This window comes from Tyto alba, unplaced genomic scaffold, assembly GCF_018691265.1.
Source record: "Tyto alba isolate M040663 unplaced genomic scaffold, T.alba_DEE_v4.0 Super-Scaffold_12, whole genome shotgun sequence".
NCBI lineage: Eukaryota > Metazoa > Chordata > Aves > Strigiformes > Tytonidae > Tyto > Tyto alba.
The window spans coordinates 5,721,134-5,746,677 of NW_024881274.1; the positions used below are offsets into that span (position 1 = coordinate 5,721,134).

Genomic DNA, 25,544 nt, shown 5'->3' on the forward strand with positions numbered 1-25,544 from the left:
TGAAATTTTATTAGTTATGTATTTTGTGCAGAGGAAAAGGGCTTTACATGCATTCTGCCAGCACATGCTGAAGATTTTGTCAGGTTTTAAAAAATGTAACAAAACCACCCGTCAATGTTTATAACTTTATGTTCCAATTGAGGAGAGGACCAACAAAATTTAACTCAATTTTCCTGCAAAAATGAAAATTGCTGCCTGCTCTGACATAGCTGCTGAACAATCAGGATTTGTTGTGCAAAAAGGAAAAGAAAAGAAAAATAAACCCCAGCCTCTGGAAAATTTGCAGTATGTGAATTGAGTTCACAAGTTCTTCCTCATCCTTTTGTAATGAGAAAGTTGTGGGAGAAGATGAAGGTTATTGCAGAGATCCTCTCGTGATAACCGAATGGAAATGTGCAGGTGTTTTCTGCTTCCTTACATCCAGCCTGTTCGTCGAGCCTTTTTTTGGGAGCTGTGCTGATAATTATCACACCACGGGATGCCACCCGCTAATCTTTCCCTATCTGCCATTTGGGAGAGTAGCGCGGAGCTTAAGATAGTAATTTGTGGTGGCAGAAACATTTGCTTGAGCCATTTGAAACCCGGCTGGCAGAAGCGTGCCGGCGCACGGGGCGGAAAATACATCTGCAGGGGCTGGGGAGGGAGGCAGGCAACTGCCCACGACTTTAGCATCGCCGTTGGATCGGTAATTCTGTAATTCGGTCTGATTAAGGGATGAAAAGAATTGCGCTGTGAGTTTTCTATGGGACTGCCTGCCTGAAATTCCACGAGCCCTGCAGGCCCCTGCTGAATTTTTGTCCTGGCAAGCGCCCAGCAGGTCCAGCCGCGGGGCGTACGGGTGCTGGAGGCAGCGGTTGGCTCTTCGTGGAGCTGGGGAGGCAGAGGCAGCCCCCCGGGAGAGGCGGCTGTGCAGCCACTAAGGCCAAGAGCTGGCGTGTCAGAGAAGGGGGTGCTCGTGTCAGTGAAAATACAGTTCCCTTTGCTGAACGCAACAGCAACGAAAAAAAAAAAAAAAAACAAAAAAAACCAAACTCTTTCTCGCCTCCGTGGGCCAGGAATGTATTTTATGCAAGCTAATAAAATTGTCGCACAAAGAGAATAACAAACCCAGCATGATAATCAGCTTCATGGCTTCCCTCAAACCTGCTCCAGGATTTGTACGAGCCCCACTTTGGGCTGACCCCCCCCACCCCGGCCGTGGCGAGCGTCAGCTTCATGGGTTCTAGTCAGACAGGTTGACTACAGCAGCACCCGCTCCTCACCTCCAAAGCCGACTTGAGAAGATTTCTGAATTTTTTTAGCAAGTGTAAGAGATGAAAAAAACAGCTTCTGAGATGACACGGGCATGATGCTTGCAATCACCTTAGCAAATAATTCTGTGCTGCCTTGAAAACATTTTTCCCCCTGAGCATCTGGCAGTATCTTACAAATATTAGCAAATTTACAATTTGTTTGTGAGAAAGGAAATGATTCCCATCCTTCCTTTCTAGGTGAGGCAATCCAAGGCATAATGACATTTAATATACAACCAGACAAGGACTTCAGGAGCCCTAATTCCCTGCTCCCAGTTGTAACCAAAGCTTAATTCCACAGCACTTGTAAAATGCAGATTCAGAGCTGTGCATCTATTTGAGATTTTATTCCACCACCCACAGGCCCTTTTGTAGCAATCTGCTCCCTACTTGCTTTCAATGCTATTAATTATGGTTCAGCATGCTGTTGTACCTGAGGTTGCAGTTGCGTTTCCAGGATATAAACCCTTGTTTATTTGCATGCTAGTTAAAGTATTTTTCCCCATTTCTGGGATGTTGTTTAGTATGGAAACGATTTGTTCAGGAGAGCTGACATTTTTGCATATTTATATATTGTAAAGTATTTGCTTTTGTGTGTGTGTGTATGTGTATAAAAATAGAATAGATATATTATAATTATATATCTGCTGCATCTCTGCTTAGAAAAATAGAACAAGGCATTGGGAGAGTAGAATTCTTTATCATGTTTAAATTAACTTAGAGCTGCTTGTAGTGTGTTAGCAGTTTCTCCCAACCTGGAAAGGACTCCTGGGGAAGAGGGGAGGGACAGGCTGCGAAGGGCTTGAGAAGGTGGAAGGGAAAATGAGAAGATGCTGCTGTATTACTTCTTTTTCCCATATTCTACCATGCTCATAGCCTTTGAAAGGAGGTACAAAAACCGCTGACGTTCACTCCAGAAGGGGAGCAGGGACAAAGTTATGCTTAAGAAAACGATGCATTTAGCTCCTCGAGCAGAATCAAGGCCAAGGACAGAGCACGCACGTGCTAGGGAACAGCCCCGGGCTGGGGCATTTACAATTTAAACAGCCACAGGCAAAAAACGGTGTCGGTGTCGGTGTCGGTGTCTTGCAGCCGAGCAGCTACCGGGAGATCCTTTTGCTGTCGGACACTTGCGTCCCCCCAGACCACAACCCAGCGCCTGAGTGCCAGCTCCGGCCGGCCCCTGCCCGCGCCGGGGCCCCGGGGCCGGGCAGGACCGGGGGGTTGTGCCACCTTGGCCACTTCTAGGTGGGAGAGCCGTTTGCAAGGGAAGCGCACGGGAAGGGCTACGGGCGAGTCCTTGTCCTGGCTCTGCCCTTACCAGCTGCTCGAGGCGCAGCGCTGGTGGAAGCCGTGCTGTCAGCGCTCCCCTGGGAAGCGATACGCTGATACCCGCGCTTAATTGCAAGATGGGCCTTTTCCTGCAGCTCATCATCTCCTTTCAGTTACGGCGTGACGCCGGTTTGTTCATGCTTGTGATGCACAAGAGCGAAGGAAGGCGAAACATGGAGGTGCTACCCGGAGGTCTCAGAGAATGACCTTTAAAGTGGTTTGCATTTTTTGAAATGATTTGGTGCTAGTGCAGAGATCAAAACACTCAACCTGACTACCGTCAAAAAGTCAAATGGGCCAAGTAAACTTCATTGTTCAAGCTGAGAAGCCTAACAAAAAAAAAAAAAAAAAAACAAAAAAACCCAAAACCTAAATAAGCTGAACAGAATAAAATGAGAAGAAAATTATAGTCTTGAATCAAACCTCAATTACATTAGTTTTTATCCTAGATATGTCCTGGGAACACCTCCTGATAATGATGTGTTATTACTAAGGCAGAAAAGGATGTCTTTAAAAAAAAAAATAATCCTTGCATTGTTACAGTGTCAACTGGAAGAATACAAGATGAAAATAATTCCCATCCTGCTTAGAAGTTCACATAACATGACCAATAATCCTTTGCATGTTTTATTTTGAAAACAAAGCAGTCCAAAAGGAAGATTTTCTTTTTTAATATTAAGACTGTGTTCCATGCAGATAATCCATAGTAAATACATTGCATTAAAAGACAGTTAAAGTGCCTTTAGTCTCTCAAAATAGTCCAACTGTGCTGTAAATTCAAGTATGTGGAAAGTAGGCCTTTAGTTATTAAGAGAATATTTTTTGATCTGGGTCCTGCTCCCATTGATAGCAAAAACGGGGGGGGGCTAGCCCCCAACTTCCCTAGGAGCAGAAGCTCTGGCTGGTCTCTGACAAACCCCGCGCTGCGCTTTCCCGACTCCCGAAGGCGCGGACACGGGCCGGCGTCTCCTGCCGTGCGCCCCAAAACTGCCCGAGCACGGCGCTTGGAAAGACAAACGAGGGGCCGGAGCGGTTGATTGGGTTTTGCATCTTCTTTTAAACCAGCTGAGCAAGGGACTGAGCACAGCTAACAGCCCCAGCCCATTTTATAGCTATAAAATATACAGGTCAGTATACACATGTGCATTAGGCAGTCTGCTCTGAAGCAAGCCCAAGTGCTGGGTTCATCAGAATCCAGAGGAAAAACTCAGGATGTGGCTAGAGAAGCCACACGATTAAAAGCAAAATCAAACTATTTTTATGTCATAGTCGCCACACCGTCACACGTTCTTGCTTCGGCACTCGAGACTAGCAAGATTAACCGGCATCTTGAAGTCGGAGTTCCACGCTAGGAAAGGAGGGTTGGTCCTGAGGTTTTTGACTTGGTGCAGCCAGCGTTACACCTGCACCCAGACTCTCCTCTTCAACATTAGTGCAGTACTTGTTAATGGTAAAGACATTTTTCCTCTTTCTTCCGGGCATCAGCTACATTACCATTGGGTTTTCCAGAATTTAATAGACAACTCTTCTCTTCCACTACAAAGCCACGTGCAAAGAATATTCAGAAAAGATTGCTCCCTGCTGACTCGCGACCTCCCCAGATGTGTACTTCAAGAGCCCAGAGCTAGACCTCATGTCAAAAGGTAGGACAGAATATTTTTTTTTTTTTTTTTCCTCCTTGAGACACAGCATGTAAGTGCCTTGCTTCTCCAGGCTGGGCAGTGGTGGGAGGTGCTGGGTGGATCCAGATGTTCAGCTTGGAGCACGCGCATGGCTACGGGCAGTAAATTTTCCATCTACTCTACCACAAGGTCTTAGAGATGATGAATGGGAGCCATTAATGCGCTACCTGACAACACCCCAAACCATATTCCTCAGTAGAAGGTAGACCAAACCTCTGGTGCACAGCTACAGAATAGCCTGGTTTGTTCTGTTTCTTTCCTTAAAGGGATTAAAAAAAAAAAAATAAATAAAAAAATCCTTTTTTACTCCAGGCACTCAGAACTTGGCATCTCCCCTGAAGTATAGATGTTTTACATATCTCAGCCATTTCTGTGCTGTGGCACTTGGATGTTATTATTCTCCACCTGAGTATCTGATCCTCTTCTGAATCCTTCTAAGATCCTTGCTGTAGTAATGCACCAGTGATTTATACAGCTCAATTGCACGCTATTTAAAGTCCATTTTCTTTTTTTTTTTTTTCCCCCACAGCATTTCAGAACTCTTAGATGCTACCTAGCATTTCTAGCAGTTATAGGGGAAGAGGAGTACCCAAAATCTTGCTGCTACCATGCATGCATGTTCAGAAGAACACTAAAAACAAGGCCATTACTTGAAAAGAGTTAAATCCAGAGAAAAATCCTTACCAGCTCATAACCATTTCAAAGGAGATCAGATCCTGGGCAAAAACTAGATGACAGCATCCCTTTGAATTCTTTCTACTACGGGGAAACTGGAAAAAAAAAAAAACCCAACCTTCCAGTTGAAAGCTTTATTTGGGAATAAAGTTTATCTTCAAAATATGTCTAAAGAGAGACTGTCTGAGCCATAACATCTTGGCACGACTCGGTCTGACTTACCCTGTTTAAGCGTTTTGGTGCCTTTACGCCATAATAAGATGCAGCAAAAGTCTCCCTAGTGGCTATGTATGAAAAAGTATAATCTGGGGTCTAAATGCCACAAAGCATCCATATTTATCTTTAATGGCTATATAAATTCAGCAGATGAGAAGGAAAACATTAATTAGACAGACCCTGCCTTTGGCAGTAATCACCACCAGTGACAGCTGAACCAGCCAGTGGATAAAATATGCACCAAACATGATTATCAGAATAAATAACTGAGGATCAAGGGAAAATTAAAAAAAAAAAAAGAAAAAAAAGAAAAAGAAGCCCCATACAACCAACACCTTTTTTTTTGTGGGGGAAAGACAACTCTACCTTACACTGGACTTCAGTCTCTCTCTTTTTTTATAAAAGCTTTCCTCAGTTTAGGGCCCAATCCTCTGGCTGGTGTCTGTGGAAGTAGGGTAGAGTATTTCTGCAGATTAGTCTTGAATTCTGATTGCACAGAAGGAATAGAAAACCCTGAGAGGTCTAGTGTCAAAGCCCTTAGTTAGGGTCAGATTCTGGAATCATGATATACGTACAAATCCAGACCAGGGCCTATCACAGACATCATAAAATAAAAAAAAATAGAAAAAATTCCACTGACTTGAGTAGACTCTAAAAACTATGATGTTAACAAGGTGATTTTCAGTGGTGTCAAGGCACGTATGCCTTCACTCCTTATTTATGTGAAATGCCCATGAATGAGCTTGAATTTACTTCAGGATTTAGCCTGTGGGAGGACACAACTTTCAGCAGTTGCCATCCTCTTCCATCAGACCCTACTCTGTTCCTGCTGGATTAGCGGCCACACCACGACGACCTATTTTGAAGGAATCTAAGATTTTTTTTTTCACACTCTCTCTCCTTTGGGGTAGGGTCATAGTCATTTAGCAGACTAGTTAGATGCCAAAAAGTGCATCAGAGCCATTGGCTCACAAACATCCCAAAGGTGAATCCTCCTGCAGGGTTTTGCCCTTAAAATAGATCAGGTTTCCCTTTCTCTGGAGCGGGGCGGGGGGGGGGGGGAAGCTGTTGCTTTGAAGGGAGAGGAGGGCAGGGAGTTGAAGCCGTGGTGGTGGAAGACCAACTGCAGGATGAAAAGACAAGGGCTCAAGGCTTCTCGGCCACGAAGCCAAAATTAAAAGTCGCCCACCCCAAAAGAGGGCAAAGGGAAGAGAGTGGAGAAAGGGCCGGAGCTGGGGGAGAGGGGATGGGAGAGGGGAGGTGAGCCCTGGAGAGCCAACCTTACCTCTCCTGGGCCACCAACCCCCCCAGCCTCTCCTTGGAGGGGGGAAGAGGCAACGAGCCCAACTTCCCTGAGTGCAGGCAGAGCCAGCGCGCAGCAAAAATCAACCGCCTTGCTGTCCCCGAGAGCCTGCTGCTTGAAGCAGCCGCGTATTTTGCCCGTACCGAGATTTGTCCCCCGCTTTGCTGCCCCTGTTAAGAGTCCTGGCGGAGGAGGGAAGAGGTCAGCCGCACGCAGCAGGGAAAAAAAAACCCAACCCCAAAACAGAAAACCCACGCCAAACCAAAACTCCGACTGCACTTTTTTCTACCGCCGCATCCAGGGCTTCGGTGCCGGGCTGCAGGCTCGGCTGTCCCAGGAGGAATCCGGGCAAGTCCAGCCTCGCATCGCCCTGACTCATCCTTTTCAAATGCTCCACTGGGTCTTTTTCCTCTACTTGCTGTTTCTTTTCCAAGAGGGGAAAGACTTTGCAATAGAATAACAGAAGACTCCAACACTTGAGACATGGGAGGTTCGAGACGCAGGGGGAGAAGCGCTCAGCACTGTTCTGCTTCGACAAAGCCCTCCTTCTCCTGGCTGGCCGGCTCCACCTCTGAGTACGTTGCATGGTTGGTGTGATTTCGGAATTTCATGGCAGGCCAGTGATGTGGCCTTCGCTGTGGACAGAAACAAAGACCCATCAGAAGCTGTGACAGAGCCTTTCGCGCTAAGACTGGGGGGAAATTGGAAACCCTGCAACAAAACCAGTGCTGCCTCTGTGAAAGTTTGACTTTTTATTAATAAAAATAAGTTTTTAAGAAATCGCTTCATGCTTAAAAGGGTTTGTTGCAATGCATCGATACGACTGAGCTGGCCCACTGATAAGGTTGAAATGGGGGACGGGGAGGAAATGGAAATTTTAAGTGAAATCTTGCATCAGCCTCAGGACAAGGGCGGCCTGTGCAGCCGCAGCCAGCCACGGGCTTCCCGTCCGACCGCGCGGGTGTCAGCTCCGGGTCTCCTCTGTGTCCCCCCTCTATCAGGGACAACCTCATTGCCCCTTCTCAGCCGGGTGCAGGGAACTGCGTTTGCTGAAGCCTGTCTCTGCAAACAGGACAGATGGAGGGAAGACAAGTGCTCCAGGAAAAAGTCAGCAAGTGATAAGGAGAGGCTGAGGGCTAAGTGTTGCTCACTCCCTCCGCAGCAGCTCCTATGCCAGGATTCAGCCCACTTCTGACTGCCTCGGGATCCTACACCAAGCGGTCTTCTGGCTTTTAACAGCAGATGGAGATCGTTGGACCCCCTATCTTTCTGAGAATTAAAATCTTCCATTTGGAGCGTTCACACCACCAGTTACACAGTAGCTGATGGCATGACATCTATCAGTAAAGTCTGACAATTTTAGTCAACAAAATCCAGCTGGGCAATTCAAAAGGCAGCGATCTCAATTATGTCATAGCTCCAACTGGGCCCTCCAACCAGGCTGCGTGCTGACTGCTCATGCAAGCAGGTGGAAAAGCCTAACGTCGCATGGGGGAAAAAAAGGCAATGTGTGAAAGGGAGCAAAATAAAACAGTGTGGGAGGGAGAGAGCCTAAGTTTAAAACATCATCAACTGGAGGTTGGGAGATTAGCTGTGACTGTAGGACCATGACAAGAAACTCAGATATGAACTCTGTCAAAGTTCCTCTCCCCTCTTCTCTTTGCTCCCTGCTCTCCTCCAGAAGGTTGGGATTTGTGCTGATAGTGGAGGAGGAGAAAACCAGCCAGGGATAAGGTTGTCCACTCACCTCAATGAAGAACAGGGCCGCGTTGGAGGTGGGGTGGCTGTTGATGTAAATCCCAGCCAGGATGATAGCTGCAATGAGCAACACCGCCAGAACGATCCCCACGATCGTACCTGTGTGAATCGGGGCGCCTGCTTTCTTGGAAGGAAGGCTGCTTCCCACACCTGCAAAAAAAGGAGTCAGTTGAGTCTTGAACTGTGTTGAGACCTCAGTAAAAAAAAAAGGACAGGAAAGAAAAGCAAGGCAAGCCCTTTCAGCGCCCTGCGCGTACGACCGAGCAACTCAGCCTGCTGCTGTCTGGCTCAACGAGAGGGGAAGCTGCACCAGAGAGCTGCCTGAGCTCCAGCATCCCTTTCAGATGATCGCTGTAGCTGGTTTGAAAGAAGATTAAACCACCACCATGCAGTAACCCCCCCCTCCCCCCTCAATCCATACTCTTTATATATTGGCTGCTCACTCCGATAGAAAGCCATTAGCCATATGCCGAGTGGGGTCCTCAGTGTGTTTTACCCCCAGCCCTCCAGCCTGCCCTCAGTCCTCGGCTGTGAATATGCAATTGCACAGAGCTACAGAGGGGCTGCGTGGCATATATTAACAGTGACATTACCAGCCAGTTGGGGAGCAATTTGGCTGAGACTGGGAAGCTCATGCATTTCAGAGGCCCCATGCCTGCAAAGGAACTGATCCTGCACCCAGTTTAGCCAGGTTAACTTCCACGAGCTGCTTTCAGGTAAGAGGGGTGGGCTCGTGGTTTGTGCACGACCGTATTTCTTGCAGGCAAAGAGGGCTCGGATCCTTCCCATACTCTGGAATTATTAAGGGCAGTTTGGTTCCCTGCCCTTGGGGCTGATGAACAGACTCGGCCTGAGAGGGGATTCACAGGAACAGAGATGAAAAAGGCAAAGCTGGGCTAAGGACTCTTTTTATATTTGGATTTTACTGTGCTCTTTGGCACAGGTAGGGAAATTCAAGAGGAAAAAGGACTTTGTGTCTATGCAAAAACTGCAAAGAAAGGGAATTACGTGTGAAGAGAAAACTCATCATCTTAGTTTGCACAGCAGGACTAAGTGGGAGAAGCAGACAAACAGCATCAGGGTAAAACAGATTAGTCCCGACTCTCACTTTTCACTATCTGAAATGGTATTAATCGGGGTAAGGACAATAGGAGTCTTATCTTGATTGCATCCCTCCAATCTCAGTTTCACCTGTCCACCCCGCTGACTGATCGCAACTCCCTGGTGCGTTTGATTTCAGTGTAACATGTTTTCACTTGGAACGAGTGTGAGCAGGCAGAGAGGAGATTAAGGGCTTACCTTCGCTTCCTGCATACTGATTGAGCTTTGTATCGTCTAAAAGAAGAAAACAAAGGCAAAAAGCATGAAGTTAAGAGCCTTCTGTGATATTCTGCATGCTTCCCACCCGATTTCATCCCTCTGTAACGGGGCCACTGACAGAACACACCTCTTGCACAGCATTTATGTGGCCAGTGACAACTTTAAACCTCCAAGTTTGGTGGAAGCACGTGGCTCGTGGTTTATCGTCTTCCTTCACAAAGGTGGCACCCGGAGCACAAACATCTGAGGAAGCCTAAAAGCTCTCGGTGTGCGAAGCAGAACAATAAATGAATGCTGGATGGGGCCCCAGCCCTTGTGGGTGTCCGTTCAGACTATGGCATTTGCAGCAATATGCTGCTAATACATCCCGAATAATCAACGGGCTGTCGCACGGCAGGTGTTTGCACGGGGGGGCCCAAATTCCGATTCCACTCTTCACCTCCCTCTGGAAGAACCAGGACACCTAGCACGGGGCTTTGTGCCTTGGTGCCCTCCACGCTTGCTGAAAATCAGCTGCAATCCTGATCCAGAAGTCTCTACGGCCTGGCTCCCTCCTGCGCAGCGCTGACACACGACCAGCGAGTCGGACGCGTTCACGAACGTCTCCGTGAGCAGAGCCAGCGAGCCGGGCTGGCCGGGGAGGATGCAGAGGGGCGGCTCCCCTCCTTCGCCCGGCTCCTTCCTTTGCTGCGCCCCTCCAGATAAAGTTCGCTGCCTGATGCAGCTGGCTGTTTGTTTCCTTCCAAGATTACAAATTAACTTCATGCTTGACTATGTCACAGAAAGCCTCTTGTTCTTTTTCCAAGAATTGGCGATGAGTTGGAAAATAATCTCAGTGGTGGTGTTACACTCCCCCCTTCCTTTAATTGCTCCTTTCAAAGTCAACTCTGGCAGCCAGGCGCTCTGTTCCCCCCCCCAACTCCTTCCCATTGCTGAAGGACAATTACTAATGTTCCTTTCTATTTATTCTAATTAGCAGTTTGCGTTAGGGACTATTAAGCAGCAAAATTGAAGTGATACCTGCCGCTAGGATCGGAGGAGCCAGCCCTGTCTTAATAGGATTATCAAGCTTTAGAACATGGGTGTCTCGAGGGAAACTCGGGTCCTTATGTGGAGCTCTCCTATGCTGGAACGAACACCGTTCCCAAGCAGAGGGCAATCACAAGCCTGTGCTGCATTATTGCCAGCCTGAGAGCACAGGAAGCCCTGAGGACCAAGTACATTTAAAGCATGAGCCCCGTACACAGCATTAACCTGTTACAGTGCTGGGGTGTCTGTCCGCCAGGGACTAGTTGCTTGTTGACCTTCACAAATACATAAAAAGGCTGCGATGCAACTGCAAAACTCTTCCCACCGGAGGGTTCCATCTCCCCCCTTGCCACATCTCTCCGAGTGTCACCTCCTGGGCTGCTCCTCCTCCCCCCTTCCCCTGCCTCCTGTTCCCACCCGCGCCCCGTGCTTCAAAGACGGGTTTGCTATTGTAGTGATTTGGACACGAGCTGGCTTCACGAGGCGTGGGAGCGACAGGTCTCTCCAGGGACAAGCGTCGAGGATGGGGTGTCCCCGCCAGAGCTGCTCACCCCACCTGCCCTTACCTTCTGTAGTGAGGCTGTCGATGAAGAGCGAGGACGTGGAGGTGGTGACATCCTCGTCCAGCGGCGAGAAAGAGCTGTCGGGAGGTGCTGAATAGTGGTCGCCTTCTGCTAGATCCTCGCAGGTCTTCTCCTCTGGCTGGAAAGAAAATGGAGAACGGCTACTTTCCTTAGCTCTCCTTCCAGCAAGAGTGCCAGTGGTGAGGGACTCTGCTTCCCAGGCTTAGGGCTACCAAGCCCTTGGGGTTCAAACACTGGAGTGGAAGCAGGGGACGTGGTCCAGAAGTGCCAGAAGTAAGGGGGGGTGCGTGTGTGTAACCTGGAGATTGGAGGAGGAAAAGTTTGGGAACCACTTAAGGACAAATAACAATGATCTGGCAAGGTCCTACAGTCTGACCTTCTTGCATCACTGGATGACCTTACATAGGTCCTGTGACCTTCTTTTTCCTCACTCAGCCCTCTTGGTTAGCAGGGAACAAAGCTGAGTTTTTAGTGGGGAAAAAAATAAAACAAAACAAAACAAAACAAAAAAATAAAATAAAAAAAAAAAAAAAAAAACAAACCCAAAGCAGAAACAGATGTTTTGTCAGAGCTGATCTTTCTGAGACAAAGAAACTAGTTCATCCAGTGTGGAGATAATTGTGCTAACAAGGACAAAAAAAAATCACAAGGGCTAATTTCTTCATGCTTGAGAGTGAGTAAGAGTCATGCTTCAGAAGGTGAAGAAAAAAATATCCCAGTCTACTCAAATTGCACCATTTGGTAATTTATGGAGGTCTCTGCATCTTTCCTGAATATCCAGCACCGACCAACACAGAGACAAGACACCAGCAAGGCAAATGCTGGGTTAGGTGGATCATTTTTTAACCATTCCAATACAGACATCCTCTGTTAAGGGGATCGGTGGTCCTGCTGTAAATGGGGACATCCAAAGGGATACCCAGTCTGTTCCAGAACAGCACGGGTCAAGTGGAGCTGAGCGTGACTGTTTTGAGCTGGGATATGGCTGTTGGTTTTTCTGCAGCTCAGTGTCATTCCTAGCAGAGGATCTCGCAGAAGCGGTTCCTCTCCCAGCCTCACCTTCTGGCCGCAGCCGTAGGACAGCCACTCCTCACGGTATCGGTCAAAGCCGCTGGAACACCTGCAGGGAAAAGCTGTATTAACCTGTGGCAGGTGAAATCCTGAGAGACACGGCAATAACAACGCAGGAGGCATTGCTAGTGATTTCTAAGCTGCCTAAGTGTCCCAAACGCTGCCCCGCTAGGCGCCGTGTACAGATTACTTGGACAAACAAATATCTGAGGACTGGAAAGATTATATACAAGCTGGTCTCCAAAGACCTGGGGTTTCCAGTACAGCTGTGCTGGAAGGGCCCAAACGTTCCTCTTCACAGCGAAGGAAAAGGGTCAACCCTGCTTCTCCAAGGGAAATGGAGAAGCAGAGAAGTAGGAAAAATATATAGACTGAGTTTGAATTTCCATTCCCTGGACTCAGGGCAAGGCCATGATCTCCACATGGGTGTTTTTTTTTTTCCAGCAACATCTGCACAGGAAAAACACATTCAAGAAATTAAAAACGGCATCAGGAAAACACCAGCTAGAGAAATCTCTACAGAAACAGAGAGAATGAAATAGCACTCTGGCTTTTGGGAGGTCTCTGGGGATACCAAAATATGAATCAGGGGTTCAGCTCCTACAAGCACTAATTTGCCAACCAGTAAAAGAGGAGAAGCCACAAAGAACTTCAGGTCCTGCTGAGTCACTGAGATCTTTGCTTAAAGTACAGTTCCTGTAACGATTGCGGGCTCGGCAAAAGCAAAAATACCAACTCCACTGTCCAGAAGAGAGCTAAGAGGACTCTGGGGTTAAATCACTGAGCGGGACACTCAGGATATAAGTTCAAACCCTGGGAGCCACCCTACAAACTTCCTTGGAAAAGATGATGTTGGCTTTGCGAAACCAACGTGGTTGAAAGCCAACAAGATAGCGGTAGGCTGGGTCCAGCCTGCAGTTTCCGCCACGCTTGCCATTTGTATTTTCCGTTTGTAACCTAAGCTGTGGATCTGCAGTTATGGCTGCAGGAAGCATGGCTTTTAGCCAACACATCAAGAAGTCACCGTACTGTAAGTGATAAGAGGAAACACCAGCAACAGCAACTTGGATTTTGGAAGATCGAGTTTGCAAACGCCGTGAATTTGGAATAAGCAGAACAATGAAGTCCTTGAGCCCTGGGGTTTCGGCCCAAACAAGATCCAGACTAAGCCACTGTATCTCAGGCTCGGTTTTGCTACCAAAGCCACATCTGGTTTCACACATCTCTCTCAGCTGCAAGAACATAATATTCTCTGATCCGAAGCCACCGCTGAGCAACTGTCATTGAAAAATGATGTTCCCCTGGCTCGGGTTGTGCTCCAGCCCACTGAAAGGCAGTGAATCAACACTGATTTATGGGGTCTCTCTGCCGATGTCTCGGGATCTTCCCTCGTCCCAGCTGCCCTGCTCGTACCTTGCTGAAATCGCTGCGCGTGAGGGAAGGAGGGTGCAAGTCTCGAGCGGAGCGAGGGAAGGGCCACAGAAAGGAGGAACGAAGGTGCCCTGCGAGCGATGCCGGGGCGAGCTCTTGCAGGAGGCGGCTGGAGAAGGGGCCAGGCAGCGTGCCTTCCCGGGAGAGCCGGGCATTTCCCGAGCACGGCTGTCCCCATGCCGCCTGTGAGGATCTGTGTTATTGGGTCCTCTCCCCTGCCGCTAGCTCTAAATAAATATTTCAGCACAATCTCATTAGACTCTCTCATGCTCCGTAGCGCGCCGCCTGAGCTGAAGGAGAGCACGGAGCAGGGCTGCTGCACGGCTGGGACTGCGGCGGGGCCAGCCCCGGCCCCCCTGATCCTCCGTTTACCCCCAAAAAAGCAGCAAGTTCCCCCCACCCTTGCTGTGTCTCATCCCCGACAAAGGGGGCCTGCCCCCCCCCCCCCCCCCCCCTGCCGCAGCTGAGGGGCCGATGAGCATCCCCAGCTCTCAGACCTACCCGGCGTCCTTCAGCGCTGAGCCCGTCCCAGCCTGCCTGCCCCGCACTTCTGTCTGCAATCACAGCCTAAGTCAGGACAAATTTCCCCCATATTTAAGCTCACTGACAAAAACGTGAGTCTTGCTTCTGGTCTCAACTTGTCCCAGCTGCTGCATCAAAACATGAGGACCTAAAACCCTAGCCTCGGGAAATTTTGTCTTTCAATGGCTTGGAGATCGGATCACCACCTAACCCTCGCTATGAGACTGCAAGCAGCAACCTAACTAAGCCAAAAAGCAACGAAAAAAAACAACAGAAAAAAAAAAGGAAAATAGTAATAAACCCCAACAACACTGATACAGGCATCAGGCCTGGAGTTGCACTTGCTCTCCCAGCTATAGAAACATTAGCAAGAGAAGAGGTGGGAAGGAAACTCATCCCAGCTACCTCTGCAGGACATGACACCAGCTGCAGTTGAAGGTCAGCTCCGAGGTCACACACATTTCACAGCTCTGATGCTGGAGACAAGCTGTAAAAGAGAGAGGAGAGACGTACCAGCGATGCGCCAGCATCCGCGCGGGCACAGGGGGGCATCTGCTGAAAGCTGGTGGCACGGGTAGGACCCGAGCATCAGCAGAGGAGGCTCCAACCCAACCTCTCTCTGCAGTGGACCTGCAGGGCAAGGCAGCACCCTCCTAGCAGGAGTGGACTCACAGGCCGTCTGTAAACACCTTCCCATTCTCTTCAGCTGGGAATGACAAGGCACCTGAGACTTATGCCACTTCTTATTGTACAGAGAGTGTTTGTGTTATTGTACAGAGGGTCCTACGGAAGGAAGGAAGCAATAACAACAGTTTAACCCTCTGTTGCTATGTTCGTACTAAGTAGCTCTGCAAGAATATCTCCACGCTGGAGGGGATTAGGTGCTTGGAGAGCACCGTCATTCGATGTCTAGAAAAGAGGCCCAAGAGGGCTCATCTGCAAAAAAAAAAAGTCAAGGAAACCGGCAGTTTTAACATGCCCCTGGCAGGCAAGAGCTGACCCAGTGCCGTGAAACACGGGGTGACGGGGGCAGAAGAGCAGCGGTGCCCATCCTGCGCCGGTGCTCCGGCTCCTGCAGGCAGCAGCCTGCCCGTCCCGTCCCCGCCAGCTCGCCGCCGCCGCCGCAGTCCCTCCAGTCCCCATCTCCCCCACCCGTCCGACTGCTCCCGAGCAGACTGCGGCGTGGAGGCAGCCGGCAAGCAAGGGCCTCCGGAGGAGCGGCGGAGGCTAACCCAGTTCATCCACTTCTGACCCGAATAAGGCTAAAAATTAAACCCCCCAGAAGAAAAAGCATTCTCTCTAGCTCTGCGTCTCCTCTGAAGATGTTGCTCTCAGCTACCGTAGCTTCTTGGGAGAAACAAAACAGCAAGTCTTACGGAGAAAAAAATAGAATTATTGCAGAATGCTTATTTATGATCTGCTTTGCAGTAACCCTGCCTGCTGTTAAAATTGTCATAAAATACCCTGGGGAGACCGTTTAAAACGCCTAACCTTGGTATCTTCATGACAGATTTACTCTCCGCTCTGTATTTATGGACTGCATGACGACTTTCCCTCGTGCGCATGTGTCCTTGGATCCGAACACTAAAAATGTATCTATTTAACAGGATCCTTAAGAAATTTCATCTCAGCGTGGAGGCGTAGAAAATGTCTTGTAGACAGACCTGACGTGAACCAGTGTCCAGCGAAATTAGCTGCAGCTTATGGAGCAAAGAGATGGGGTTTCAGCGACTGGAGGGGTGGGAAGAGCTGTCAGTGCAGGAAAAAAGGAATTAAAGTGCTGGAGCGAGGGGGGATCTACTGGTGAGAAAGCGGAGCCACCGGCGGACGAGGAAGGGCGCTGGCGGAGCAGCATGGGGCCCATCGCTCCCAGGGACATCGTGGCTGCCCCCACTGCTCTTCTCACTTAATTGGGAAGCGCTGAGCAAAGCGGGCGAAGTGTAACTGCCTGCAGGTCCCTCCCTTTATCAGCTCCCCCCGCGCCAGCTGAGCTTTGCTGCAGCCCCGCTCCCGTCTCCGCTCCGGCGCAGCCCGGCTGGCACGCACGTGGGATTTGCTGTTGGCCGAGGTGGCTCCGAGCTGATAAATCCAGCCAGGGCTGTTCGTACGGGACGTTCGGCGACAGCCACGCACAGACCTTCTCACAAAAGCTGGGGGGACCCCAGCGCAGGGCCGACAGCACCCCCACCCCCACGGCTCCAGCGCACGGGAGGATCCCAACCGCCGGGTGATGGGTGGCAGCCACGCACCCCCCCACCCCCCCCAGCACCCACTGAACCTGCCTCCTCCAGCCCTGGCTGTAAACGGGAGGCTGTTGTACTTGCTGGGCGAAACCACGGGAGGGAAATCCGCTCCGGGGGCACCACGCCAGTCTGTCCGACTTACTGGGCAGCGGCGTGAACTCCACGGCTGACATGCTGGTGATCTTGCTGGTGTCCAGCTCCACGCGATGATATTCGTAGATGGTCCGACGGCGGGACTCTGAAACGGGGAGCCTGGGCTTTAGGCTGGGCACAAACCCCCCCTGCACGCCCTCCCCTGTCCTTGCGAAGGGGTTTCACCCCACGCGTGGATCCCGGCGGGCGTGGGGCAAGCCCGTGGGGCTGCTGCCGCCTCCCGGCTGAAAGGCAAAGGCGGCCCCAGGTTTTGGGGTCGTTCCTGTGGGAGACGGACGGCACACGGGGGCTTTCAGGCCCCAGGAGAAGCAACGCGGGGGGTGCTGGGGGGGGAGGAGGGATGTCAAGGCACACATCTCCTCTTCCCTGTTCTGCTAGGAGGAGCTTGGAGCTCTCTGTCCCCCTCTCCCCGACCAGAGGCTCCCGAGGTGGACGTGGTCCAGTCCTGCATCGCTCTAAACAAACACGAAGCTGCACAACACATTGCTCGTCAGTGACTCACGGGGCTGCGCGCCTCCCCCGTGCGCAGCGCTCGCCCGGAGCTCCGCTCCGCTCCCCGAGCTCCCCAAAGCCTCCCCCTTCTCCCAGCTCCCTCACGCCTTGCCCCCCCTTTCCTCCTCTTTCCCCTTCATCCTGGGGGCCAGAGGGGTCTATCCTGGATTCGGGCTTCTCCCAAATTTTCTCCCAGCATCTGCCACTAATTCGTGTGGCGACACCGGCCAAGATGCTTCTCTGGCATCATGCTTATCTGCGAGGAGGATCAAACCCATCCTTCCAGCATGGCCGCGGCTCCTCGCAGCTCTGCTCCACACTTGGAGACCAGCAGATGAGCAGGACGGAGCGCTCTCCCCTCCTACCCCCTCCTCTCCTTCCCTTCAAGCCTTGTTTCTTCACCTCATTATGTTTTTTCGTGCCCAGTTCTTGCATTTCTTCTCCCCCCCGCTTCCCCTGACACCCCCGGGGCAGGCAGGAGGTACAGGCAGGGGCTGGCAAGCCCATGGGGACAGAGGGGAGCAGCCCGGCGAGGTGGGGAGGGAAGGCACCATCCAGCCCGGCCGAGGTTTTTACACAAACTGTTGTTAAACGGGTAATAAATGAGGGCCAGATGGCAGGCTCCATAAATAACAAAGAAAAGCAACGGCGCCGGGCGCAGCACGGGGAGGCAGGAGCGAGGTTGGGCTCCTCATGACAAGAGGGGACAGGAGAGGCTGGAAGAGCCCTTTCGGGGGGGCTCACCCCGTGCCTGCGGCTCACGGCACATGTGGAATGAGCACGCGGCCACGCGTGTAGCCAGCCCCACGTCCCGCCGACACAGGTGCAGATCCCAGCCCGGCAGCACCCGTGCCGCGACACGCAGTCAAGGACAGCCCAGAGCAGAGCAGCGGCGCGGCTTGTAGGCTCCCCTCCACCCCCGTGCCCATCGGAACAGGGGCACCGAGCATCCCCCCAGCCTCTCGTCCATCTGCAGTCGCGTTTGGGAATGTTCTTCCCCTCCTCCTCATCGGCTGGAAAAACCAGCGAAGCGGTGGCTTGGCCGCTCACAGCGATTCTGAATACGCCGGGCGAGAAGCACGAAGCCCTTCGGCCTGCAGCGCCTCGGGCTGGGGCCGCCCGGAGCACAGGGCTGCGCGACGGACTTGGCCGTGGCGGGATGCGCCCCAAAAGAGATGCACCCCGGAACGTGGGACACGAGGGACATCCGTGCAGCCGAGCCCCACGCGCCTCCTCACGCGCCCGTGCTCCCCGCTCGGGAATCCAGGCACCGCAGCCTCGTGTCCCGAAGACGAGGACACCCCACCCCTCCATCCCCGCGTGCCCCCCTCTCCCAGCTGCGATGCTGGGGGAGCCCCCAGCTCCGTCCCTGCCCCAGCAGCCGCCTCCCCAGCCCCTCGAGCGCAGCGACTCACCGGGCACGTCGGGAGATGGGTTGAGGATCATGAAGGCGTCGGAGAGGCCGGCTTTCACGGGGTGCTGGGTGGCACTGATCTGTAGGACTGGCACGGGGATCTGCAGCCGGGGAGAGACGGGGTGATGGACCCCAGCCCTGCCCCGGGCTGCTGCAGAGCTCTCCAGTGCTTTGGTGGCACTGGGAATGCTCAGAACCCGACGTGTGAACACTTACAACATTAAATCTCCTCCCAGACCCACAGGGACCTTCCTGCCGCGCCCTCCCCAGCAGAAACATCTCTCACCTCCTTGTACCCAAAGACAATTCTCCCAGTGCTGTGCAGGGCGGCTTGGAAGGTGAAGCTGCCCATGTCCTCCTTCCCCTGAAGATAGACCTTGTCCCACTGCACCACAAAAACCGTCCCTGGGGGGAGAGACCAGAGCGGATCAGTCCTCTCACCTCTCCTTGCTCTGCATCTCACCAGCCTGACCGGCATCTTCTGTTGGTGAAGCTCCAAGTCACCTCATCCCCCAACCTCCAGCACTTCGCTCTGAGCAGCCCCATCAAGCAGCCCCTGCCAAACATCCCTGCTGCCCCTACCCAACCCCCGCCTCCCCCAAACAGCTCCTGCTTCCCTGGGCTCCCCTTCCCCACACCCCACACCCCCCGCTCCGGCTCCAGCCCCTCTATTTGCTCCGGAGAGCTGAGTTTTACCCCGTTTTACGGGGGAGGAGCGGGCAGGCAGGCTGCCTGCTGCTCTGCGGGTACGGCAGCCGCCGCGGCTTGCCCTTTTGGGGGGGGGGGGGGGCTGGAGCAGGGCTCACCGTTGTCCAGGTACTGGACGGTGGAGTTGCGGGAGTAGCTGGGGTTGAAGTTGGCCATGAGGGGCGCGACGTACTGCGTGGCCGTGAGCATCCGGTGGATGACGTCCCCCATGAAGATAAAACCTGAGCGAGCAGAGGAGGGTGAAGCAGCCCACGCTCCCCTCCACCGCCCCGGGGTGCTCCCTCCCTCTTTCTGCTCACCCCATCCTTAATTTGACCCTCAGCATCCCCTCCCAGACTTTCGCCAAACCGGTGTGACCCCACCCCTCGCATCCCCTCAACGGCTGCAGAAACCCAGGCACCAGCAGCACCCGACTCCCTGAGCACCAGCAGCAGGGCAGGGCTTACAGCTGGGGTGCAGGGAGCAAGCTAGAAGGGCTGCAGCCCCTTCTCTGTTGGAGCTCCCTGGGGCTCAGGGACGTGGGGTGAGGTCAGAGCCAACACCGGAGCCGTGCCCAGCCCTCCCACCGCGGGAACGCCAGCCGAGCGCGGGCACCCCGTCCCGACTCACCACCCGTCGCGATCGTGACCTGTCGCAGGAGGTGGCCGTAGAAGGGGAAGTCAAAGGAGAGGATGATTCTCTGCGGGAGGGAGACGGGGTGAGGAACACGCTCAGCTCTTGGGAAAATGCCCGCGGGGGGCGTGGGGGGACGGGTCTGTGCCCACCGGCACCGGCTCTGCCCTGGCTTGGAGCAAACTCCCGGGGCCGGTGCCTGGAGGGGTGGGAGAGGGATGGAAGTGGGGGTCCTGTGGGTCTGTATCCCCACGGCTCATCCCCTTCAGCCCTGGACTGGGGCTGGGGGACACCAAATGCTTCCCAAGCCTTGATCTCTACCAGACCATCCTGGGGGCCGCAGAGGGGATGCAGGTGCCCTGGGCGAGGTGCCACCGCCGGGAAAAATCCCTGCTGGGAGAGGAGATGTGGGGACACACACACCCCCCCACACCCCCCCGCCCCCCCCGGCTGCAGAACAGCCCCGTGGGCTCACCGAGGCCTGCCGGTGCGTGTTGGAGAGGATCCCGTGGATCTTCACTTGGCTCCTGTTGGCCGCCGTCATGTCGACCCACAGCCCCCTCCGACGGGCGTCCCCCGGCCCGTAGGTCCGCGACACGTAGTAGCTGTGGTTGTCCTCCTGCAGCCGGGGAGGGACGGGGTGACAGGGGACAGGGTCACCCAGCTTGCTCCGTGGAGATGCAAACCCTCGGGCCCGATCTCAGCGCAAAGCAGCAACAAAACCAGCACCAAAAAAACCCCGGGGCGAAGCCAGCAAAGGGTGCTGAGCAGCTGGAGAAGGTGCAGAGAAGACCCACGAGACCGATTTGAGTGCAGAGAGGACGGGCGGGCTGGCAAGGGAGAGAGACGTGACTCACGAGAGACTTGAGCGAAGCAGATGCAACCTTCCCGGCAAGAAAATATCCTGCTCTAGAGCCAGGGGCTGGAAGTTACAGCCAAAGTGACCACTAGAAACGAAGCAAACAACTGAAGAGGTGGAAGCCCAGAGGAAATGATTAACCTCGGAAACGGGCAGCTCGGGGAAAGCGGCCGAGCCACCGCCGCCAGCCGAGGGGCTGAGGATGGGGGGGCACGGCGGGAGGGGCTCGGGCTGCCCTCCTGGGTGACACCCCCGGAGCGCGGGATGGAGTGCGGCTCTGTGTGAGCCATCAGATCCCCCCCCTTGCTATTTTCACACGGAGCAAGGAGAGGGACCCCCAGGCACCCCCACCCCGCCGCAGCATCCAGCGGCACCCCCAGGCTCCCCGTGCCCCCCCCCCTCCCCAGCCGCCCGGAGCACGGACCACGCAGCAGCTCTGCCAAGAGCCATCCCAAACCCACCGGGGACCCGACAAAGGACACAAATCCCCGACGGGGACCTGCCCACGCAGCTCCTCGGGGACACCGGCGGGGCGGGCGATTTCCCGGGGCGCAGCCAGCCCTGCGCACCCCGTGTCCCGGCCGTGCCAGCACCCCCCCCCCCCCCGCCCCATCCCTCCCCGGTGGGCTTCGGCGTGCGGCCGGCTGGGCACACCGCTGGGAGCCGTCACCTCTCGGGGCAGGCTGGTTCACGCCGCGGAGGAGTTGGTGGGGGGGGGGCACACACCCACGGATGGGACACATCTTAATTTTCCTCGGGAAAGCGCTGCCCCGTGCCAGCGCCTGGCGTGCCGCCGCGCTCGCCGCCCGGCCCCATCTGCTGCGTTTCTGCTGCTCTGACCCCCGGCCCCCCCTTCTCGCCCCCCCACCCCCCCACCCCGTGTTATTCCCCAGAGAGCTACTGCAGCTCTGTGGGAGTCAAAGGAATAAAACGCTAGTAGAGAAATCCTGCAACATGGAATTTTTTTTGGCTTCGGCAAAGTTCAAGGAGAGCTGTTACGCTCCTCTGCCTCCTGTGGAAGCCCCGACTCCAGGAAAAGCTTTCCTGGCTCTTCCCTACAGCAGTTATAGCCCCTTCTCGCCCCGAGGGACTGATGCAGCCCAGAGTCCTCTTTTCCCTGTGGATGGGGAAACTGAGGCACGGGGAAGGCTGTGCCAGTACCTGCTGCATCCCAGCCCACCCCTCCCCGCCCAAAGGCTTTGAAAACCCCCTGGGATGCAGGGACAGGCTATCGCTGGGTGACAAATGACAAAACCTCCCATGCCTTTGTGTGTGTGTGTGTGTGTCCCCCCCAGTGCCTTCCCAGTGTGTTCCAAGCAGGGCCGGGAGCCCGGAGGAGCTGGCTGCCGAGCTCCTGACCTCATCGATGACTCATTAGGGTGTCCTGCTCTGTCACCTTGCTCTGGTTATGGCAGGAATTAAGAGAGGGGAGGGTCTGGGCATACAAATAAGCGGGGAGCGCAGCCGCCGTGGGGCAGAGGGCGAGGAGGGATGGCAGTGATGCCCGGCATCACACCCCTCTTCATCCTTTGGGTCCAGAGCTGCCCCTCTGCACCCCAAACTTGCAATATTTTGGGGGGAGAGTGGGGAAACCCCTCCAGACTCCAGGCTGGCATCTCCGGAGGTAGGATCACACCTTCTGCCGGTCGGACAGGGAGAGACGCAGCGACGCGTGGAGGAAGAGAATCCCTGACCTTGAACGTGGCCCCGCTCTCAAGGCAGATACTCCTCAACCCCCGACAGCATCGAGCCCCAGGAAATTACTGCCTTTTCCTCCTGGGAACCACAAGCACCATCACACCCTTCCTGTGGTTCCCCAGCATCTCCAAATGGGGGCATTGGTGGTTTTGGGCTGGTTTGGGGTGGGTTTTTTTTTAAAACACTTCCACATCAGGGACTTTTCTGGCTTCTGGCCCCTCTCCGACCCTGACAGTGAATGAGTGAGGCCAAGCTGGAGCTCGAGAGGAGCAGAAACAGCCACAGCTGCTTCTCCCCTGCTCGCCGTGCCACGGGGGGCACCAATTCCACTGAAACCACAACCAGCTACCGGCAAAAAACTCCAGGACAAGTCACCACGGCCGGTGCATCCTTCCCCAGAAACCTCCCTCAGCCATGCAGCCCCCCCACTCCCAGAGACCTCAGAGCTGGGCAAACCCCCCTGACTTGCCGAGGGACACACAGCCCCGCCACAAATAACCGGGAGCTAATTGAGGGCGGGTAATTAGGCACGGCCGGGATGTGAGAACCAAGCGAGAGGTCCCAGGAGGCGACGGTGCTGCTCCACGAGTCCGTTAGCAGCGGCGCAGGCTGCTGCCTTCCCCAGGCAGGGATCCCCCCCCCCCCATATCCCTCTACCCGCACAGCCCCCTTGCCCCGGCACGGCCTCGATCATCTCGGCAGCATCATCCCCGCTGCGCACGTGGCATCACAGCAAGCGAAGCATCCCCAGATTTTCAGACCAAGGTTGGCCCCGGGACCTGGCAGGGACAGCCGCAGGGCTCGGAGCAAACCCCAGGGCACGGTCACCCCGGCGCTGGGCTGTAATTACCCTCCGGGCTGCCAGGATCCGGCCCCACAAATTAAACGAGAGCCAGCGTCCCTGCCCAGCCTGGAAATAGCCCTTCGGTGGTCAGGCGCTGGCCGGATCCTGCCGTGGGGCTGGGGGGGGGGGGGGGTGGGTCCCAACTCACCACGATCCGCGTCTCGTTGGCCGGCAGCGTGTCGATGGCCAGGCTGCCCCCCACCAGGTCCTGGCTGATGCGGGTCCCCTCGCTCCCCGGTGAGGTGTCCCGAGCTCTCCGCCGCCCTTCGCCCACCGCCGGGCTGCCGGGGGGGTGTCCTGAGGGAGGGGGGCACAGGGATGGCTCAGCGGGGTCCCACACCAGGAGGCCTGCGGGCTGGGGTCAGCCCTTTCCCCCCGCTCTGCAAGGCAGCTTCGGCTTAGGTGACACGAGTTTTTGGGGGGCGGAGGGGGGGGGGTCGTCTCATCCCTGATAAGCAGCATCACTGCAACATCGGCGAGGCAGGGAAGGGCTTCTCGGGTCAGGGGTGGCTACGGGGTGCAGGGATGGGTGACAAACACCCACGGCTGGGGGAGCGGAGCCGCGACGGAGGGGTGAACAGAGGCAAAACACCTGCAACCCCCCCCTCCCCAGCTCAGCTCACACCCCACACGGGGAGGAGCACGAGGCCCTGGGGATGGGGACTGTGCGGCTTCAGACCTGGGGCACCAGCGCGGCCGTGTCCTCGATGTCCCCTCCTCCGGGGCAGGTACGGGGGGGCCGGGGGCCGGGGCAGACCCCCAAGCACCCATCTCCCAAAGAAACCTGTCCCCTGTCCCCCTCCTGCTGCGTCTCCCCGCACCCGGTTCCAAGCCCTGGGGAGGGAGCGGAGGCCAGAAACACGGTGCAGTGGGGGGGGGGGGGGGGGGGGGGGGGGGGGATGAAAAAGCCGTTCGGGACCAAATCTGCAGAGATTCATGAGATTTCCTGGCAGCTCGGCAGGGGCGGAGGCGGCGCAGACGGCACATGCTCGCCCACGGGCAGGGACAGAGCCCGGACGTCTGTCCCCAGTGAGCGGGACAGCAAAAACACCCGGCGGGGGCCGCAGGCTGCTCCCCTCACCCTTGGGAGAGGGCTCCCACCTTCTCCCTGGGGAGAGGGAGCTAATTAGTGCCTAACGAGCTCCTGGTCCCCTCCTGAGCTGCCCGGTGGGGCTGGTGTCTGTTCCCAGCATCTCCGGGAGGGGAAACTGAGGCAGGGGGGGAGCAGGGCTGAGCTGGCAGCTGGCGGGACACACGCCACTGCCGATATATGGGGAAAGGGGGTCTGTGGTTGGGGGGGGGTCACACTTGCCTTCCCTGGGGGAGCTGGGGGGCCCGAGGTGCCCCGCACGGAGGCTCCGGCGTCCCACCTGAAATCTCACCGGACGGCTGCACCCACAGCGAGGCCAGCACCAGGCGTGCCATGGGGTGCCACGGGTGGGGGAACCCTGGGTGGGGGCACCCCGGCAGTGGGGCCAAACAGCCGGTGCTATTGCCTTCACATGGGGGGGGGGGGGTGGGGTGGCGTGGGGCAAGGAGGGGGACCCCCAAGGCAGGTCCCACGCCGCGGGTGGCTGCTGTGGGTGCAGCCTGCTGTGGGGTGCAGCGTGACACGCACCCGCGTGCCCAGTGGGGCACAAAGACACCCCCAAAGCGCAGCCCGCTCCGGGCAGCAGCGGGGCACCTCCCGCTGCCCACGGCCACGCGGGACGGCGGGCGCAGCACCCTCCCGGAGCATCCCCCTGGATCCCCACCCCCCCCTCCCCGGAGCTCGCCCGCCGCCCCCCCCCCGCCTCAGCCCCCCTACCTGGGCCCAGCGCCCCGCGCAGCAGGCAGAACAGGATCAGGCCCCCCCAGCGCATGGTGGGGGTGGGGGGGCACCACTCGGCCCCGGCTCTGTTTTGGGGGGGCTTGGGGGGGGGGGGGGGGTTGCTCAGCGCCCCGCCATGGGCCGGCACCCCCGGGGAGCCGCGCACGGAGCCGGAGCGGGAGCGAGAACCGGAGCCGGGGGTGGGGCCGGGGGTGGGGCCGGGGGTGGGGCCGGGGGGGGTGGGGCTGGAGCCGGGGCCGGGACCCCCCGCACCCGTGAGGTTCGGGCAGTGTCCCCCGAGCCTGCTCTGCCCCCCCCCGCCAAGCGCCCCCCCCCCCACCAAGGGAAATGGGTCTCCATGTGCTGACACCCCCACCCCCCCCCCACCACGATAGGGTGACGTGGGGGGGGTCGCAGCACCCTGTCCCCATTGCGGGCAGCGGGGGGTGGGCCGGTGACCCCTCACCGGGCTGCGGGGGGGTGGGGGGGGGTTTGC

At 55.4% G+C, this 25,544-nt stretch overlaps 1 protein-coding gene across 1 annotated transcript; it reads right to left on the minus strand.

Annotated features, from left to right (window-relative positions):
* Positions 1-3,237: 3,237 nt before the first annotated feature.
* On the minus strand, positions 3,238-25,229 carry PLXDC1 (plexin domain containing 1). Its single transcript, XM_042787518.1, has 14 exons — positions 25,046-25,229; positions 23,387-23,535; positions 20,313-20,456; positions 19,835-19,904; positions 19,324-19,446; positions 18,804-18,922; positions 18,519-18,618; positions 16,601-16,696; positions 14,621-14,702; positions 12,251-12,311; positions 11,174-11,309; positions 9,558-9,593; positions 8,248-8,408; positions 3,238-7,135 (listed from the first exon to the last, which is right to left on the minus strand). The coding sequence occupies exons 1-14, from the start codon at positions 25,098-25,100 to the stop codon at positions 7,016-7,018; spliced, it is 1,452 nt and encodes a 483-aa protein (XP_042643452.1). The 5' UTR covers positions 25,101-25,229; the 3' UTR covers positions 3,238-7,015.
* Positions 25,230-25,544: the final 315 nt, after the last annotated feature.